The sequence below is a fragment of the Colobus angolensis genome, unplaced genomic scaffold (genome assembly GCF_000951035.1).
Source record: "Colobus angolensis palliatus isolate OR3802 unplaced genomic scaffold, Cang.pa_1.0 Scaffold208, whole genome shotgun sequence".
Classification (NCBI taxonomy): domain Eukaryota; kingdom Metazoa; phylum Chordata; class Mammalia; order Primates; family Cercopithecidae; genus Colobus; species Colobus angolensis.
The window spans coordinates 54,231-71,484 of record NW_012115244.1 but is presented as its reverse complement, the minus strand read 5'-3'; the positions used below and the strand labels follow the sequence as shown (position 1 = coordinate 71,484).

Below are 17,254 nucleotides of genomic sequence, written 5' to 3'. Positions count from 1 at the left end.
GTTGCCAGATAATAACAGGAGGGAGCAATGTATCTGGTACTCAGGTGGTTCACGCTATCTCTTGGTACTTGCATGTCTGGCTAGAACTATGCAAGTGTAACAACCACTGCCTCACAAAGGCATAGTAAGCAGGGGCTCAGACCCCCTTAGACAAGAGCAGCAGGATCCACCCACCAGGCAAACAACCTAGACCAGCAAAAGTGCCAGCCAGAGGATGAGAGGTGACAAGTATCAGTCCGTGCATGGGGTCCAACGACAAGAGCAGGGGCTATGGTTTGTCCTTTCCCATTGACCCTTCTCTTGTACATTCCCCCAGGACTGGTGACCAGTTAGAACCATGGAGCAGTTCTACCTGGATGGAATGAACTTTAAGAAACAGGTGGATCTGGCTTGTGGATGTTGCTGGCACCCTGCCTAAACATTCATCCTCCAATTGCTTTAAGTGTTGATGAAGGAAGCGCACAGTTGCCCTTTTCCCCAGGGAATTGACCTTACTGAAACAGAAGGCCCCCTTCCACCTCACATCCTTGGCTGAAGGGTACAAAAGGCCCCCGGTCTTGAGGTGGGACTAACTCTGTAGGGCAGTTTGCCCTGGGAGGGGGTGGGTGGGGTGGTGAAGCCGGCCTCCAGCTGAGACCACAACCTTGCTGAGCTTCTTGCCTCCTGCCCGCCTCACTCTTCTGAGAGTGACCCTAATAAGTCATTTGAACAATGGCCTTCTCAGGGTCAGCTTCTAAGGAACCTGATACAAAATAGTCACATAAAACCAATATGATGGTGAACTTTATGGTATGTAAATTCTATCTCAGCAAGGCTGTTGTATTTTTTTCTAAATACTTACTGGTCATTTACAGTAACTAAATTTTTTTAAGTTCCACGTCATCAGGGCATACATTCCTGGGAACCCCTGGTCAAGTCAAACATCTTACGTTGAACATCTAAGTATTGCTGATTTAAAGGGGAAATGTGCTTGTTCTTGAGCTCCCAAATTAACAGGTAATTCGATTCTTTTGAAAACTCTAAATTCCACTGAAATGGCCTCCATGATAGTGAATTGAGAGTAAACATGGGCTACCCTGCAACAGGTCAAGGCAGCCATCCCTCACTGATGAGGGTGATGATTTGCAGATTCTTTTGTCTTTTTGCTCACTACACACTTCGGAGCCACAAAGCACATACATTTACTCAATGTTTATGTAATTCAGCCTTTACTGTGAAAAAGGAAACAATAAAAACAAAAGCCTATTAATAAACACAATGCAAACAATGCCCAAGATTATAACAACAACATACTAGCAAGCCACAAGTACCAGAGAGGGGTGAACAGGCGTATCTGCTAGCTCTCCTCTTGCAGTCCTCAGCCTCCCACAGGAGGCACGAGGTAAAAACTATTCCTTAAAAAAAAAAAAGGACAGCCTCTTTATGCTGAAATAGGAACTTTAAAGGAAGCGCTTCTTATAGTCCAAATGGATGTACCTTGTGGTGTGGCTGTAAGGACTCTGGATTTCACCAACAAAGCTTGTGTATTCCTAACTATAGCTAAGCCTGTCACCTGCTTTTACTTAACTCCACTGTTCCTGTGATCTCAGCTTTACCTAGAAGAGCTCCCGAAACAGCATGGGTACACAGAAATCTGGAATGAATAGCTATCTGCTCAAAAATATTTGTTTAAAAACAGACTACTGGGGCCGGGCGCAGTGGCTCACGCCTGTAATCCCAGCACTTTGGGAGGCCGAGGCGGCTAGATCATGCCAGGAGATCAAGACCATCCTGGGCAACATGGTGAAATCCCGTCTCTACTAAAAATACAAAAATTAGCTGGGTGTGGTGATGCCAGCTACTCGGGAGGCTGAGGCAGGAGAATCGTTTGAACCAGGGAGTCAGAGGTTGCAGTGACCTGAGATTGCGCCACAAAACTCCAGGCTGGCGACTCTGAGCGAGACTCTGTCTCCAAATGAACAAACCAACCAACCAACCAGATGATTGGGAGAATGAAGAGGAAAAATGATGGGAGACCACACAGGGAAAGAATGGGGTCTCACAGATTCGGCTGTGGGTGGGGGTTAATCATTACCTTGGCAGAAGCACAAGGAATTGTCCCTGAGGTGAGCTTTGGAAAGGAAAAAAACACAAACAAAAAAACAAAAAACACCTAAATTTCCTTTATTAAAGTGGCTCATAATCATGTTTTCTGAGTCTCTTCACTGCCCGCCTGGGGGGAGGGGGTGGGGAAGGTGTTAATGATACTGATCCCTAATTCTGCTTCAAGGAGATCTGGTGAGGACTTCTTCCACCAGTCCAGAGTTTGCTGGTGCTGACCTCATCCCTGCATTAAGGGCCTTGAATGTGGGAGGCTAATCAGATGGATGGGTTGCAGGAGGTAGAAGAGGGGATGGCCTAGAGAGTTCCTCCATTCAGAGCTGGAGAGCTGTTGAAGGGAAGGGTATTTTAAAAAGGCTCCACCCACCCCTAGCCCCAGGCCCTCAGCTGTGGGGAGAGGCCGCCGCCTCTGATGGGGTCTCGATGCTGCTGTTCTGCTCCTGGTCCGGCACATTCTCCTCTTCCTGTTCCAACTTGAAGTTCTGTGAACAAGGCTGCAGGTGAGGCCTGGCCCTACATTTGCTCAGCCGCAGGTCTGAGACATTTACTGGGGCAAAGTTAGGCGAGAGCCACTCTACTGCGTTGTAGTCCCTATCCCTGAAGAGACGCCGTTTCTTCCATCCCACCCGAAATGTGGGCCTGACCTACCTCGAGCTCCTGAAAAATCTCATCCATGAAGTCCTGGGAGTTCTGTTTGTAAGACACAGCTAATCGAATTGCATCATTGAAGAGCTGCGGGTGAGGTAGAGATGGTGGATGGGAGTGCCTTGGACTCTGCCCAGTCCACCCCACTGGCCCCACTGTGAGGCTACACAATACTCCATTCCTAAAATCAGCAACCTTACCCCTCCATTTGCCTCTCCCCGTCACCCTGACCTATGTATGGTCAATGGACTTCTGCCTCATCAAGTCCAGACTCATCAGCTTCTCCCCTCCCTGCCACCCATGCCCATGCACTGTTCCCATTCTCTCCATCACACCTGCAGTAAGCCCTTCTCTTCACAGCTTCCCTTTACCACCTAGCACCCTGACCTTGCTAGCTACCTCTGCAGTCGACCATACCTTCACAACATTGGTACCATCAGCAGCTGAGACGAAATACAGGGGCAGGGAGAACTTCTTGGCAAAATGGAAGCTTTTTTGGGTCGCGTTTATGTCTGCTGTAGAGAGAAGGTAGGACATTGGTCTGTCTGTCAAGGGAAGGGAAGAGGGTTTGGAGGGTGGGCCACTGGAGGCCTTCATTCCAGAAGGTGGGATAGGCAGGGATGACTAGGAAACATGTCCTGGAAAGAGTTCAGTTACTAGGGATCTGTGTCTTGGGAAGAGGGCAGGCTGGCTTAGCCGGCTTCTTTATACGGTGGGAAGAATGCAAGTAACCAAGGGTCATATCTTATCGTGTGAGGGAGGGCCAGTCACTGAAGGCTGCCTGCCCAGGAATGGGGGAGGAAGCGTGTGGTAGTGGGTCCCCAGTGAATTGCTAACACCCAGGGACAGGGATGGCCCCACCATCAATTTTATTGGCCACCACGATGCATGGGATCTGTGGCCTGAACTCCCGAAGCTCCATGTACCAGGTGCTCAGGTTCTTATAGGTGACTTTCCTCTGTACATCAAACACCTGCAAAGGGCAGAGGAAGAAAGATAGCTCAGGTGTCAGTGTTTCTGCACCGCATCTCCAGGTGACTCACACACCTAAGCAGGTGAGCGTGAGCACATGGCGTTGTCTGTGGGAATGCTCTGAATTGCAGCCTCTCTGACCACAGAGGCTGTCCTTTCTCAGGGAAGCCCCCTGGGGTCTCCAGATGCAAAAATATTTTTAAAAATCTTATTATTGGCTCGGTGTGGTGGCTCACATCTGTAAACCCAGCGCTTTGGGAGGTTGAGGCGGGCTGATCACCTGAGGTCAGGAGTTCGAGACCAGCCTGGCCAACATGGTGAAACCCTGTCTTTACTAAAAATGCAAAAAGTTAGCTGGGCACGGTGGCGCATGCCTATAATCTCAGCTACTTGGGAGGCGGAGGCAGGAGAATTGCCTGAACTAGGGAGACAGAGGTTGCAGTGAGCCCAGACCATGCCATTGCACTCCGGCCCGGGCAACAAGAGCAAAACTCCGTCTCAAAATAAATAAATAAATAAATAACGTATTCCTTTTTTGCTATCTTGTCATCTAATCTCATTCACCTATTTTAACAATCATAAATTGAATCAATTTGCCAATTGATACAGTCTGTTAGAAATTGTAAACTTCCGGCCGGGCGCGGTGGCTCAAGCCTGTAATCCCAGCACTTTGGGAGGCCGAGACGGGCGGATCACGAGGTCCCAAGATCGAGACCATCCTGGCTAACACGGTGAAACCCCGTCTCTACTAAAAATACAAAAAACTAGCCGGGCGAGGTGGCGGGCGCCTGTAGTCCCAGCTACTCCGGAGGCTGAGGCAGGAGAATTGCGTAAACCCGGGAGGCGGAGCTTGCAGTGAGCTGAGATCCGGCCACTGCACTCCAGCCCGGGTGACAGAGCAAGACTCCGTCTCAAAAAAAAAAAAAAAAAAGAAATTGTAAACTTCCGTGTTTTTTTAGTCTACTCTTATATTTATTGCTTAAACTGTTTTAAAGTTCCTCTGTAATAACTAAATGTTTCTAGAGTTTTACTTTAGTTACTATTGATTTACTTTTATTTTTTACTTTTTAGAGACAGGGTTTCCCTCTGTCACCCAGGCTAGAATGTAGTGGCTCAATCACAGCTCACTGCAACCTCAAAACTCCTGGGCTCAAGGGATCCTCCTACCTCAGCCTCCCAAGTAGCATGCACCCATTAATTCTTAAATTATTTTTTTTGTAGAGGCAGGCTCTCCCTATGTTGCCCAGGCTCATCTCAAACTTTTGGCCTCAAGGGATCCTCCCACCTGGGTCTCTAAAGGTGCTGGGGTTACAGGTGTTAGCCACAACAGGCCTTGCTTTCTTTTTTCTTTTAGACGGAGTCTCACTCTGTTATCCAGGCTGGAGTGTGGTAGCATAACCTCAGCTCACTGCAACCTTTGACTTCTGTGTTCAAGTGATTCTCTGGTCTCAGCCTCCTCAGTAGCTGGGACTACAGGCGTGCGCCACCATGTCTGGCTAATTTTTATGTTTTTAGTAGAGACAGGGTTTCGCCATGTTGGGCAGGCTGGTCTTGAATTCTTGACCTCAAGTGATCTGCCTGCCTTGGCCTCCCAAAGTACTGGGATTACCGGCATGAGCTACTGCACCTGGCTAATTTACTTTTAATTTTAAGCTTTTGTTTACTTCTTTGTTCTTTCTGCTTTTTGTTTTTGTTTTTTGACAGGGTCTTACTCTGTCACCCAGGCTGGAGTGCAGTGGCACAATCTTGGCTTACTGCCCCCTGGACTCCCTGGGCTCGGGTCAGCCTCCTACCTCAGCCTCCTGAGTAGCTGGAACCACAGGCACATGCCACCATGCCTGGCTAATTTTGTATATTTTTTGTAGAGATGAGGTCTCATTATATTAACCAGGCTGGTCTTGAACTCCTGGGCTCAAGTGACCCTCCCGCTTTGGCCTCCCAACTTTCTGGGATTACAGGCATAAGCCACTGTGACTGCCCTCTAAACTTTTTTAAATTTTTATGTTTTATTATTTGTAGTTCATAATTGTATTACGTTTTTATAATTTATTGTTTTTACCTATTTTTATTTATTTATTTTGAGATGGAGTCCTACTGTTGCCCAGGCTGGAGTGCAGTGGTGCTGTCTTGGCTCACTGCAACCTCCACCTCCTGGGTTCAAGCGATTCTCCCGTCTCAGCCTCCTGAGTAGCTGGATTACAGGTGCGCACCACCACGCCTGGCTAATTTTTGTATTTTTAGTAGAGACGGGGTTTCACCATATTGGTCAGGTTGGTCTCGAACTCCTGACTTCAGGTGATCTGCCCGCCTCAGCCTCCCAAAGTGCTGGGATTAAAGGCATGAGTCACCGTGCCCAGCCTGTTTTTACCTATTTTAAAATATCAGCAAGAAGGATGAGCACTGTAAACCAGCTCTAAGGGCAGAACTCTGAAAGACAACTGAGCTGCTGCTACAGTGAGCCTTCATGCCCTTCACAGGAGCTCCTCCCAAGTGTCGAGCCCGAACTGCCCTAGTACAACAGTCAGTGGATTAAAGTTACAGACAACCACCACCCTGTAACTGCTGGCACAGCTGATCTCACTTCTAAATCACCCAGCTATTTGTGCAAGGAACATGGTTCAAGCTCAGGGCTAGGGGCTCGTCCTGTGTGGTGGTGGGAGGGTCAGCAGCTGTCACACCTCAAGAGGCGGCAGGAAGTCTATGTGGATTCTCTTTCACAGGCCAATATCAATGAATCACCAGGTTGTCTTGAATTGCCGAGGAAGACTCCTTATAAAGGATGTCTGTAACGAAACTTCCGGAATCTGCCTCACACCAGGCTCAGATGCCTTTTGTCCAGGTCTGGTTTCCTGAGCACCCTTTCCTTGTTTGGAGAGCCGAGGAGGAGCTGGCTAGAATGAGCAGCATCCCCATCTCAAGGTTTCAAGGTGGAGGGTCGAGCCTTGGCTCCGTCTCTGACCCTCAGCTCCCCGTGTGGTCAGAAGGTGAGTGCTTTCTACCCGCCAGGGCCCGTGCAGCAGACTGGGGCTGGTGGCAGGCACCTGCAGACACGGGCATGGTGGCAGGAGAGACACCCCAGGCCTTCAGAAGAGGGTCTGAGGGGAGCCCATGGAGATGCATCAGATGCAGGAAGCAGTCACTCCAAGAGAAAAAGAGAGGTGAGCTCAAAATACCAAATGCCAGAGTAGGCCCGAAACCAAACCGGCTAGGACTAAGCTCCTCTGCTCTTGAGGGTCAGACTTCTGCACTACACTAGCCCCATTTGCCTTACCCCATTATCCTCTTGTTTAGTACCTTGACAGTGATCAGAGTTCAAGCTTTTGGAATTTTTCAAGGGATTTTGTTCTTAAGGGGCAGTGGGGGGAATCAGCTGATGAGCTCCTTCCTTTACCATCTGCAAAGGGTCAGAAGGGAAGAATCCTCACTGTCTTCACCCCTGGTATCTGTACTGTGCCCACCAGTCAGTAAGTTCCTGGGGGCAGCATTGTGTCTTTCCGCCTTGGCATTCCTGGCATCCTGCACATGTGCATCACAGACAGAATCCACGCTGTGGAAGTGATCGGTGGTGCACACAGGAAAGAACAGTTCTAATGACAAACATCAGAAGAGGCTGCATGGAGGTGATGGCATTTAAGCAGGGCCTGAAAAATGAGCAGAGTTTCAAGTAAAGGGGTGTGAGCTGGGGAGAGGCTGAGGGAAGAGCATGAAGGAAGGTGTGCAGAGGAGCAGGTGACAATGAGCAGAACAGAGCAGCTCCTTCTGGGTTCCCTCTGCTATTGCTTCTTACAGATGAGATGACACCTGCTCAGCCTTGCATCCCTCTCAGTGCCAAGGTAAGGCTGTGCATACTTATAGACAATCACTAAGTGGGAGGTAGGGCTAGAAAGGTGGGTGTCTAAATGCTATGGAGTGCCGTGGCAGACTTTATTAACACATGCCAACAATGGTGGCAACCTGTCCATCCCATGTGTTCTTTTAATCATGTGACTCGGATTCCCCACTGAGAGATGCCATCTGTTTCTTCCCTCTGTGACTATGGCCAGTGCGATGCCACGTAACTTCCAGGGCTAGGCCATAAAGGGAAATACAAGTCCCACCAGGTTCTCTTTGGATGCTTGATCTTGGGATCTTGGCCGACACTCTGTGAGCAAGCCCAAATCGGCCCAATGGACAAACTGCGAAGAAACACGGGGAACAGAACCTGCTGGTGGTCCAGCCAAGTACCAGTGTGTGCGTGGGGAGATGCCCCAGGCAGTTCCAGCCTGGAACCCAGCCTTGGAGTCTTCTTAGCTGAGACTTCAGACATCATGGATTCCCGATCCATCAGAAAATGGTGGTTTTGTGCCACCAAGTTTTGGGGTTTTGTGTTAAAGCAAGACCTTGAATGCTATTCCAAGAAATTTTAGTGACTAAGGTTTTCACTTGGTGACAATTGCTAGGTTCGTAATTCAGAAGACTAGTCTATTACTTCCTGCAGTGTAGATGGCTGATGTTCATGAAAATGTGGGTTTTTTTTTTTTTTTTTTTTTTTTTTTTGTGATGGAGTTTTGTTCTTGTTGCCCAGGCTGGAGTGCAATGGCGCGATCTTGGCTCACTGCAACCTCTGCCTCCTGGGTTCAAGTGATTCTTGTGCCTCAGCCTCCCAAGTAGCTGGGATTACAGGTGCCTACCACCATGCCCGGCTAATTTTTTGTATTTTTAGTAGAGACGAGGTTTTACCATGTTGGCCAGGCTGGTCTCACACTGCTGACCTCAGGTGATCCACCCACCTTGGCCTCCCAAAGTGCTGGGATTACAGGCATGAGCCACCATGCCCAGCCATGAAAATGTTTTTTAAGTGGCTCAAAAGAAAAACATGCTCCTTTTCAGCATCTAAAAGTGGTGGCCTGAGAACCAGGCCAGGGAATTCACGGGTAGGAACTTCTATAGGACACAGGTTTACAGAGCTCCTTTTTCCTTTCTTAGCCCTTTCCTCGGCTGCATTTCAGGCACTTACCACACCCTGGCCACCGGGGTGGAACTGTAAGGACTGCGTCCTAGGCAACAAAATGGGAGGCTCGGAGGGAGGCAAGGGGCTGGCCTGAGAGAGAAGGTTCTCTGGGACCCGCAGCATCTACTCAGTCCCAGCATGTGCCCCCTAGGGAAAAGCAGCAGGCAACAGTAGAGGGAGGCCTTGGGAACTTGTCTGACAGGGTGGGTCCGTCAGAGGGACTGTGGCCCTGTCTGTGGCACACGTTTGCCTCTTGGATGCTACACCTGATGGTGAAGCCCTGAGCTTGCTGTTCCACCTTTTCTCCACCCATCCCCACCTCCAGAGAGCTCACCTGGCACCTTCTCACTAAGAAGCTCTGGGGAGCAGGTGTGGTTTGAAACATCCCCGGGTGACCCTGAGACCCCCTCCCACAACACCCAGACTTGGTTAAGAGGGCCCAGGGGTCCTAGGCCCCTCACCCCTCAGGCCAGACTTGCCCAGTGCCTTTGTCCACCTCCACCCCGTCTCGTACCATGATGCAGGCGTGGGCCTTGTGGTAGTAGGAGGCATGCATGCTCTGGAACCGCTCCTGGCCTGCCGTGTCCCAAAAGTCTGCAATGTGAACACAGCTCTGACTGCCTGTTGGGGGCTGGAGATCACAGAGACCCACATGCCTGGTACATTTCTGTGCAAGTCACTAAAATACGACACACATGTGGCACAAACCACAGCACGTGTGTGAGTGTACACGGGGAGCACAGGGAGAAACAGAGACCACACAGCTCCACACGTGTGTCTTCAACACAGTGTACCTGAGTGTGATGACACAGGTGTGTGGTCACCTGTCTGTATGGGAAGACCGTGGGTGAGGGGCCAGGAGGAAGGACAACACGCACTGGAAGCCCAAGGAGGGAGAAGATAGGTTCCCCCTGTTTCCCACATGATATGTAGGGTCCTCTAAGTTCTAAACTAGTCCAACTTCTCATGTGCGCTGACCACAGATGGTAGACAGAGTCAGGCAGGCTGTGTGGCCTGGCCAAGGAGAAGATTATGACCCGATGGAAGGTCAAAGCCCGATGTGGTAGATAATGTTGTGACCACATTTATTTTTTTAAACTGGCTGAATAAGAACCCCTGAAGCTAGGCAAACTACTGCCTTGTCGAAGGCCTCTTATGTTCTTCTTCCCTGAGGTGGGTACAGCCCCCTGACTTCTCCTTTCCTGAACTCTGTCCTGCACAGGTGCCGCCCTGGACGCCAGGTCAGAGGGCTGGGACTTGGCCCCTGCGTGCCTCCTTCCACCTTCCATGGCCTCCCGGGGCTCCTGGCTCTCTGGGTTCTCTCTACCACCCCTTATCCCTGCCTGGGGTCTCATTTTCTCCCTCTGGACTCTCTCCTTATGAACGTTCCCTCACCTCCCCTCATCTCCCATTTCCTCTTTCCTGAGGGTCAGCATGGCTTGGCCCTGTGCCACTTACCCACAAGGATGGTCTTGCCATCTACCATGGTTGTGTGCTTGTACAGGGTCAGGGCGTACGTGGACAGCTGCTGTGGCTGACTGCACTCAGGTTAAGGACCAAAATCAATAAAAGGGGAGGTAAGGAAGGAGTGGGGAGCAGGGGTGTTTGGTTTGATGAAATGGATCCTCTCCCTCCTCTTCTCTTTGGAGTTACTGAGATTTTAAATCAAACGAATGTTGCAGACAGAGGATCAGCTTCACATATCACTGGTACAAGCTCCATGGAAGAGTGAGGAGTAGGAGGAGACAGGAGTGTGTTCTGGTCATCGAAGTCGAGGTAAAACGCAGAACAGGATTTTACAGACAAGTGTCATAAAGGGCATCATGCAGTTGGAAAATGCAAATGCGGAAACCCCAACTCAATCACTGATGGAGCTTTCGCAGGCTAGAAAGGAAACCCTGACCCTAGGTAGCAACATGACCATTCCAGGGACAAAAGTTCCCACAAGCCTTACAGCTGACAAGTCATCTATCAATTTGGAGTCTGCCTGTGTGTGAAACCCTGAGAAAAAGGGTTAAACTCTGGGGATAAACACCTTCTGAGGCTGCAAGAAGCCGGACAGTGTAAAAAGCAGAGCCAAATGTTGCAGGTGGGTTGGGTGTGCAGAAGCACTTGGTACAAGGTGGAGTAACACATACTCAGATCTTAAGGCAACTGAGCGTTGGGGTGCAGAGCATAGGACAGGGAGCAGCAGGCTCCAGGGGCTCTTCTCACCTGTGCTTTTCAGTGGATTCACTTGGGAAGCTGTTTAAAAATCTCCCAGTTGCAGGGAGGAACTCACTCCAAACCTATACAATATAACAATTCATGGGAGGAAGGTGGGGCTGGCAGCTCCTATTTCACAGAGTTCATTCGTATCAGAGATGTTTTTCAACAGTAGGGGGCCCAAGCTTTGAGGTTAAATGACTTGGCCAGTGTCAGAAGCTACTAAGGAGGAGGAGGAGGAGGTGGGGTTTCAATCCAGGCATTAGATCCAAACCATTTGCTGTTTGCCATTGTACTGCCCTCTTAATGTAAAACAAATCCAAATATGAGTAAGCTCCAAAATATACAGCACTGATTGTGCAATGCCATGTGGATCAATCGGCAAGAAACAAGTGTGGAACAAAACCTGTGCATTCACTTACCCAATCCTCCTTCCTGGGCTGCTGCTACAAAGGGGTGGGCAGTGGGGCACTGATACATGAGCGTGGGAAGACCCACAGGAAAAAGGGGTATTTCAAACCTTGAAGGATACAAGCCATCCATGAGAAATCTCTCCATGAGTCTGAAAGCAGAACAGGCAAAGTGGTCAGATGGCGTCTCCATCTCTCCCTTGTCCCAAACTTCATCACCCTAAGGCTGACAACCTGGAAGCCACCTGTGGTTCCCCCCTTTCGCTCCACAGTCACACAGTTTCCGGGTCAAGTCTGGAACCTGGGAATCAGCATTACCAACCCGTCATAACCAAACAGCTCATGTCACTCTGAGTACACACACCAGCCCATGTGAAGCTCTCAAATCTGTTATCTTCACCACAGCACAGTGCTGCACATACAATCACCCTTGTGTTATGCACAGAGAAACAGAGGCCAGGCCAATGCTGTGCCTTCCGTTCAAAAGCCATTTCCCAGCCGGGCACAGTGGCTCACGCCTGTAATCTCAGCACTTTGGGAGGCCAAGGCGGGTGGACCACTTGAGGTCAGGAGTTCAAGACCAGCCTGGTCAACATGGTGAAGCCCTTGTCTCCACTAAAAATACAAAAAATTAGCCAGGGTGGTGGCACATGCCTGTAATCCCAGCTACTCGGGAGGCTGAGACAAGAGAACCTGCTTGATCTATTGGTTATTGAGAGGACTATCTATTCTGAATGCAGTCAGTTATTCTGTTAAAAAAATTAGGCAGACTTTGTCACTCCCCTGTGCAAAACCATCCAGTGGTTCCCCATTTCTTTCAGTTCAAACTCTCCCATTTCTTTTTCTCTCCCTCTGTTCTAGCCACTGGCCATTTCCTCCTTTTGTTGTTGAAATGCTCCTGCCAGATATCTGCAAGGCTTACTCCTTGCTTTTTTCAAGTCTTTGACCCAATGTTACCTTTACTAGGCCTTCCCTGACCACTCTTTTTACATTGCAACATTTTTCCCTCATGTTTTGTAGGGTCACTGCTTGCCTGCCTGTCAGTGTAATACACTCTAACCATGATTTTATACTTCTGACTTTAAACTGCAGCTTCAATTGTAAAAGGAGGATAGATTGATTTTATAACTATAAAGAAACAGTACCCTTGCTATAAAGAAAACGCATCATCTTCTTAGATTACATAGAAAATTACACACAGAAATTTCCGCAGCCAGAGGTTAAGATGGTAAATGAAAAAGACCCAAGCTCAGAACACTGTCTTGAGAGGGCCTGTGCTCAGGAAGTGGAGGAGGAAGAGGAGAGATCCATAAACTTGCCTCATCAAAGCAGAAGCAGTGAAAGAATAAAAACACAGGCACAGAGGGATTTTCTTAAGGAAAAGGTGCCTCTGGAAGACAGGATGAAGGAGAGAAAAACAAGCCCCAGAGACTCATTCCCTCCCAACATTCTGCAGCTTAGCAGAGAACCAGCTCGGCAGGCCTGAGCTCAACAACAGAGCAGGCCTATCTTCGGAGGCTCTAGGAAGCTGCCTCTGTCTCTGTCACATACACAGATGTTCCCTGTCTTCTTTTCCCGAAAATATTTAGAGTAGGCACTGGTTACTGTTGGCCTAAGCACAACTCCCTCAGGATACTGAGAGCTTGGGACCCAGGGAGTCACATGCTGTGACTTTTCTGCTTGTAAATTTCCCCCATCACCCTACTCTGTACTCACACCATGTGGCCTTAGTTGGGGGTGGGGGTGTGTGCCTGTGCCCTCTTTGCACAACGATGATAGGCAATTATTAACAGGAATGGAAGACCCTAAAGGTCAAGTTATACAGCTATCAAAGAAAAAAGACAACACATGTGGACCTAAGTACTCTTAAAGATGGAATCAGAAAGCCACGGCTTGTTGGTCGGGTGCGGTGGCTCACACCTGTAATCCCAGCATTTTGGGAGGCCAAGGCAGACAGATTGCTTGAGGTTAGGAATTCCAGACCAGCCTGGCCAACATGGCAAAACCTGTGCTAAAAATACAAAACAATTAGCTAGGCATGGTGGCGCATGCCTGTAATCCCAGCTACTCAGGAGGCTGAGTCATGAGAATGGCGTGAACCCAGGAGGCAGAGGTTGCAGTGAGCTGAGATCACGCCACTGCACTCCAGCCTGGGGGACAGAGCGAGACTCCGTCTCAAAACAGACAAACAAACAAAAAAACTAAACCAGAGCTGCAGTGTGTGATTGTGTGGTCGGGAAGAGAGAGAGAGAGAGCGGGAGAGAGAAAGAATTCAAATTCACGGAGATGGCCTAAAAACCAGCAAAGCCCCCAGAGAACTATTCACAGCTACCTGAGTCAAAGGACATGTTTATAAAAATGAAGGTAGAAAACAAGGTGGGCCTGGAGTACTTGGGAAATAAGCGTAACCAGTTCTCTGGGCAGGGGCAAGTGTACCCTCATGCTATGAAGGCAGAAATGGACATGTGCCCTCACCAGTCCTAGGTATGGGAAATAGGACGTCTCACGGAGACAAGCCGCCAGCACCGCAGAGCCTCCCTTCACCTCTCCGGGTGGCATGTAGGCACCGAAATTCATTCAAAGAATAAGCCAATCTTCACAATGATTATAGTCAATTGTCAGTTCTACCCCGTCTTCTGTATCTCAGAGAGTCCCTCCAAGAAAGCATCTTCACCACCTTTACCTAATCTGTCACGGTGGCATAGTCACTTTTCTCTTTCCATTCCCACTCCCCGCCCTTGCCATCCCTCAGCCCACAAACCACATACAATGTCCTCAGTTGCTCCACATGTTCTCTCAGGGCTCAGAGGAAACACTCAAATTCCTCAGTCCTTATGACCTGCCCCCTCCACCCAAGACACACAACTGCTCTCGTGATTCCCCTCGTTCCTCCGTGAACATCTGGACTCCAGCCAAGACTGCTCCTTCACCAGCCCCAAGAAGTCATGCTCCTCTGCCTCTGGAGGACTTTTTAAATGACCCAGACCCTCTCTGGGGCTGATATTTCTTCCCTAATCTCTCAACATACTTGGATTTGCCCACTGCGCTGTCTCCCAGGCAGATGATCTTCACGTTGTCATCAGCATCATACTTCCCTTGGTCCAGCTCAGTGGGTTTGGTTCTGTCTTCTGCCATTGGCTCCTAGCTGTAGAGAGGGGTCGAGCCCAGGGGAGGGGAGGGTCTTGTCACTATCTGGGAAGGTCAACAAGAGGATGTTGTCAGAGATAAGTCCCCTCAACCAAATTTATTTCCTCCTCTTCCTGGACAGGAGAGACAATGAGCCAATGAGAGAGGGGCCCAAGAATAAGCTCACACCCTTCTCCATTCACCACCAACTTGCCTGCCACATGCTGAGCCTTGGGGTTGTAACCTTGTACCCACAAGATTCTCTTAGGGTTGTTTTCCCTATGATATATTCCTATTGCAGGTATGCTTAAGGTCACACCTCCCACGACCACCTGGAGAGACAGTATTCTGTATTTACAAGTTCTTTTTTTTTTTGAGATGGAGTCTTGCTCTATCACCCAGGCTGGAGTGCAGTGGCGCGATCTTAGCTCACTGCAAACTCCACCTACTAGGTTTGAGTGATTCTCCTGCCTCAGCCTCCCCAGTAGCTGGGATTACAGGCACCTCCCATGACGCCCAACTAATTTTTGTATTTTTAGTAGAGACAGGGTTTTACTATGTTGGCCAGGCTGGTCTCGAACTCCCGACCTCAAGTGATCTGCCCATTTCGGCCTCCCAGAGTGCTGGGATTACAGGCATGAGCCACCGTGCCTGGCCTGTATTTACAAGTTCAACATACAAAAGTTTCCTTACTTGTAAAACAGGGACAAAAAACACACACACACACACACACACACAAACACAGTGCCTAGTCACATGGTTGACATGAGACACTGTCTGCCAGAAAGCCTGAGCTCTCACCACTGAATGACACTGACACACAGTCAAATATGCCTGACCCACACTTGTAATCCTTTGCCTTCTTCATGCCTTTTACCTCCCCTTCATTTTCCATCCTACTGTAATCTGTACCTGCCTCTCCCTCTCTCAACACGTGCAATTCCCCTAACCCCCTTCTCCAGTGATGTTTCAACCTTTATTAGTTTCAAGTATCTCCTAAATGCTGATTATACCCCGCTGTACCTCCATCTAGACTGCTTCCCTCAGTGCTGGACTCCAATATGGTATGCAATTGACTACTAGACTTGGAGAAGCAGAGTATGACACACAGGCATCAATAACATGTTACACACAAATACTTTAAGTCCTGTGCACCCCAAATGCTGCTCCTCACATTACCCATTTGCGCAAGACATTCACCAGGCATCCAGTGCCAAAGGCTGTGTACAACATAATCTCTAGCTCTGTTTTACTCTCCTCACACCTAAATATGACTTTGCAAACATTCCTGAGAAGGTAATCACAGTCCAGACTCTTAGCTAGGTGGGCACATAGAAATGATATGATGACGAGATAGCAGCAATAGGTGAACCTCACTGAGCATTCACCATGAGCAGAAGTTGCACAGGGTTCAGGGGATGTAAGACACAACGATAGCAGAGTCTACTGTGGTAAGAGCTACGACAGAAGTATGCACACGGGTCGGGGGTAGAAAATACCAACAGGGCCCCCGAGTTTTCCTGACTGTGCCACCACACAGCTACTGCCTCTGCACAGCCAGGGACTTCGCCTTGTTTATCCAGGGACACAATTCCTGGGAAGCGGCAGATGCTTGGAAAGCATGGTGAGGGGTCTGCCCCCTTTCACCTGTACCCTGTAGAGAGAGCGACAGAAAGCCAAATCCAGCTGCACGGCTCCATGCTTGAAGAGGTTCTTTCTTTTGTTAAGAGACAGGGTCTCACTCTGTCGCCCAGGCTGGAGTGCAGTGGCGCGATCACGGCTCACTGCAGCCCTCAACTCCTGGACTCAAACGATCCTCCCTCCTCGGCATCCCTGGGACTACAGTCGTGAGCCACCGCTTACGGGCGAAGACTTGGTTGTCGCTGTCCTTGCGATCTAAGTGGGCAAGCTATCTTTCGATAAATGTTTTTGGGCACCAACCATGTCCAGGCATCGCCAGGCTGCCCGTCCCGCCCCCCACAACAGCCTCGCGAAGCCACCTTTCCGTTCTTCCCCCGACCGGGACGCCCTCCCGCCCAGACCTCTAGGGCAGCCTCTGAGGGGCTGATCCCGCGTGCTAAGCCAGCCACCGGGGCGGATTTGCCCTCACGTGCGGTCCTGAGTGAGGGCTGGAGAGACCAGGGACGCTGCAGGTCGCCCGCCCGCGGCCAGCGGCCCCTCGGGCCCTGCCGCCCGCCGAGACTTTGCGCGGTCTCAAACCACTCCCGCCGGCCCAGCTCGCGTTGCAGCGCACTCTGCTTCCGGCTCGGCCCGCGTCCTCGCAGCTGCTACGCAACCGCGCAAGGACCCCGAGGGAGGCTGCCCGGCAGAAGGCCTGAAGGACCCCGCTGGGGTGCGGGCTGCCCAGCGCGGCGCCTGGCGGGAGGGCCGCAGGGAGTGCGCATGCGGCCAAGTGCGGTACTGGGTCTCCTGGCTGTGGGTGTGGTTGGTACTGAGGGTTCAGTGGGTGCCGCCCGCCTAGAGGGAGTGGAGGGGTGAGCACGTCAGCAGTGGGGGGCGCAGGTCCAGCTTTCTCCATTTTTTATTTATTTGATGGGGTACATTTGAGCAAATTTCTCGACTTGTCGACATTTGTTGTTAGCTGAGCGGGAATTAGGAGAGGAACCTGGTCCTCTCCACACAGCCCAGCAGGTACGCCGCCTATGTGCCTGTGGAGAACAGCGGTTCCTGTAGGGCCGACAGGTGTGGACCAAGTAGCTGTGAAATTTCTTCTGAAGAAAACGCACGAGGAGGACGCAAGTGAGCTCAGTGGAGGAGGGGCGCTACCCCAGGGGACGTCCCCATG

General features: G+C 50.1%; 1 protein-coding gene across 8 annotated transcripts; it reads right to left on the bottom strand.

Moving 5' to 3' along the window:
• Nucleotides 1–1,185: 1,185 nt before the first annotated feature.
• On the bottom strand, nucleotides 1,186–16,748 carry RABL2B (RAB, member of RAS oncogene family-like 2B). 8 transcript variants are annotated; one of them, XM_011942216.1, is made up of 10 exons: nucleotides 16,559–16,748; nucleotides 14,351–14,510; nucleotides 11,445–11,474; nucleotides 10,166–10,245; nucleotides 9,222–9,301; nucleotides 3,607–3,718; nucleotides 3,163–3,257; nucleotides 2,749–2,832; nucleotides 2,468–2,582; nucleotides 1,186–1,394 (listed from the first exon to the last, which is right to left on the bottom strand). In XM_011942216.1, the coding sequence occupies exons 2-9, from the start codon at nucleotides 14,455–14,457 to the stop codon at nucleotides 2,484–2,486; spliced, it is 687 nt and encodes a 228-aa protein (XP_011797606.1). In that variant the 5' UTR covers nucleotides 14,458–14,510; nucleotides 16,559–16,748; the 3' UTR covers nucleotides 1,186–1,394; nucleotides 2,468–2,483. The 8 variants fall into 8 exon arrangements, with proteins under 8 accessions (XP_011797606.1, XP_011797604.1, XP_011797602.1 ...); XM_011942212.1 differs by adding an exon at nucleotides 16,096–16,344 and having other exon boundaries at nucleotides 1,190–2,582; nucleotides 3,163–3,260; nucleotides 14,351–14,514; nucleotides 16,559–16,738; XM_011942213.1 differs by adding an exon at nucleotides 15,948–16,102 and having other exon boundaries at nucleotides 1,190–2,582; nucleotides 3,163–3,260; nucleotides 14,351–14,514; nucleotides 16,559–16,734.
• Between the last annotated feature and the right edge of the window lie 506 nt (nucleotides 16,749–17,254).

Excerpts from the sequence above, each read along its gene's own strand:
- RABL2B (XM_011942209.1), bottom strand. The coding sequence starts at position 14,457 with ATGGCAGAAGACAGAACCAAACCCACTGAGCTGGACCAAGGGAAGTAT. Across the intron at positions 9,302-10,165 it reads TGGCAAGACCATCCTTGTGG|ACTTTTGGGACACGGCAGGC; the intron begins GTAAGTGGCACA and ends TTCACATTGCAG. Across the intron at positions 2,583-2,748 it reads AGATTTTTCAGGAGCTCGAG|AACTTCAAGTTGGAACAGGA; the intron begins GTAGGTCAGGCC and ends CCTTGTTCACAG.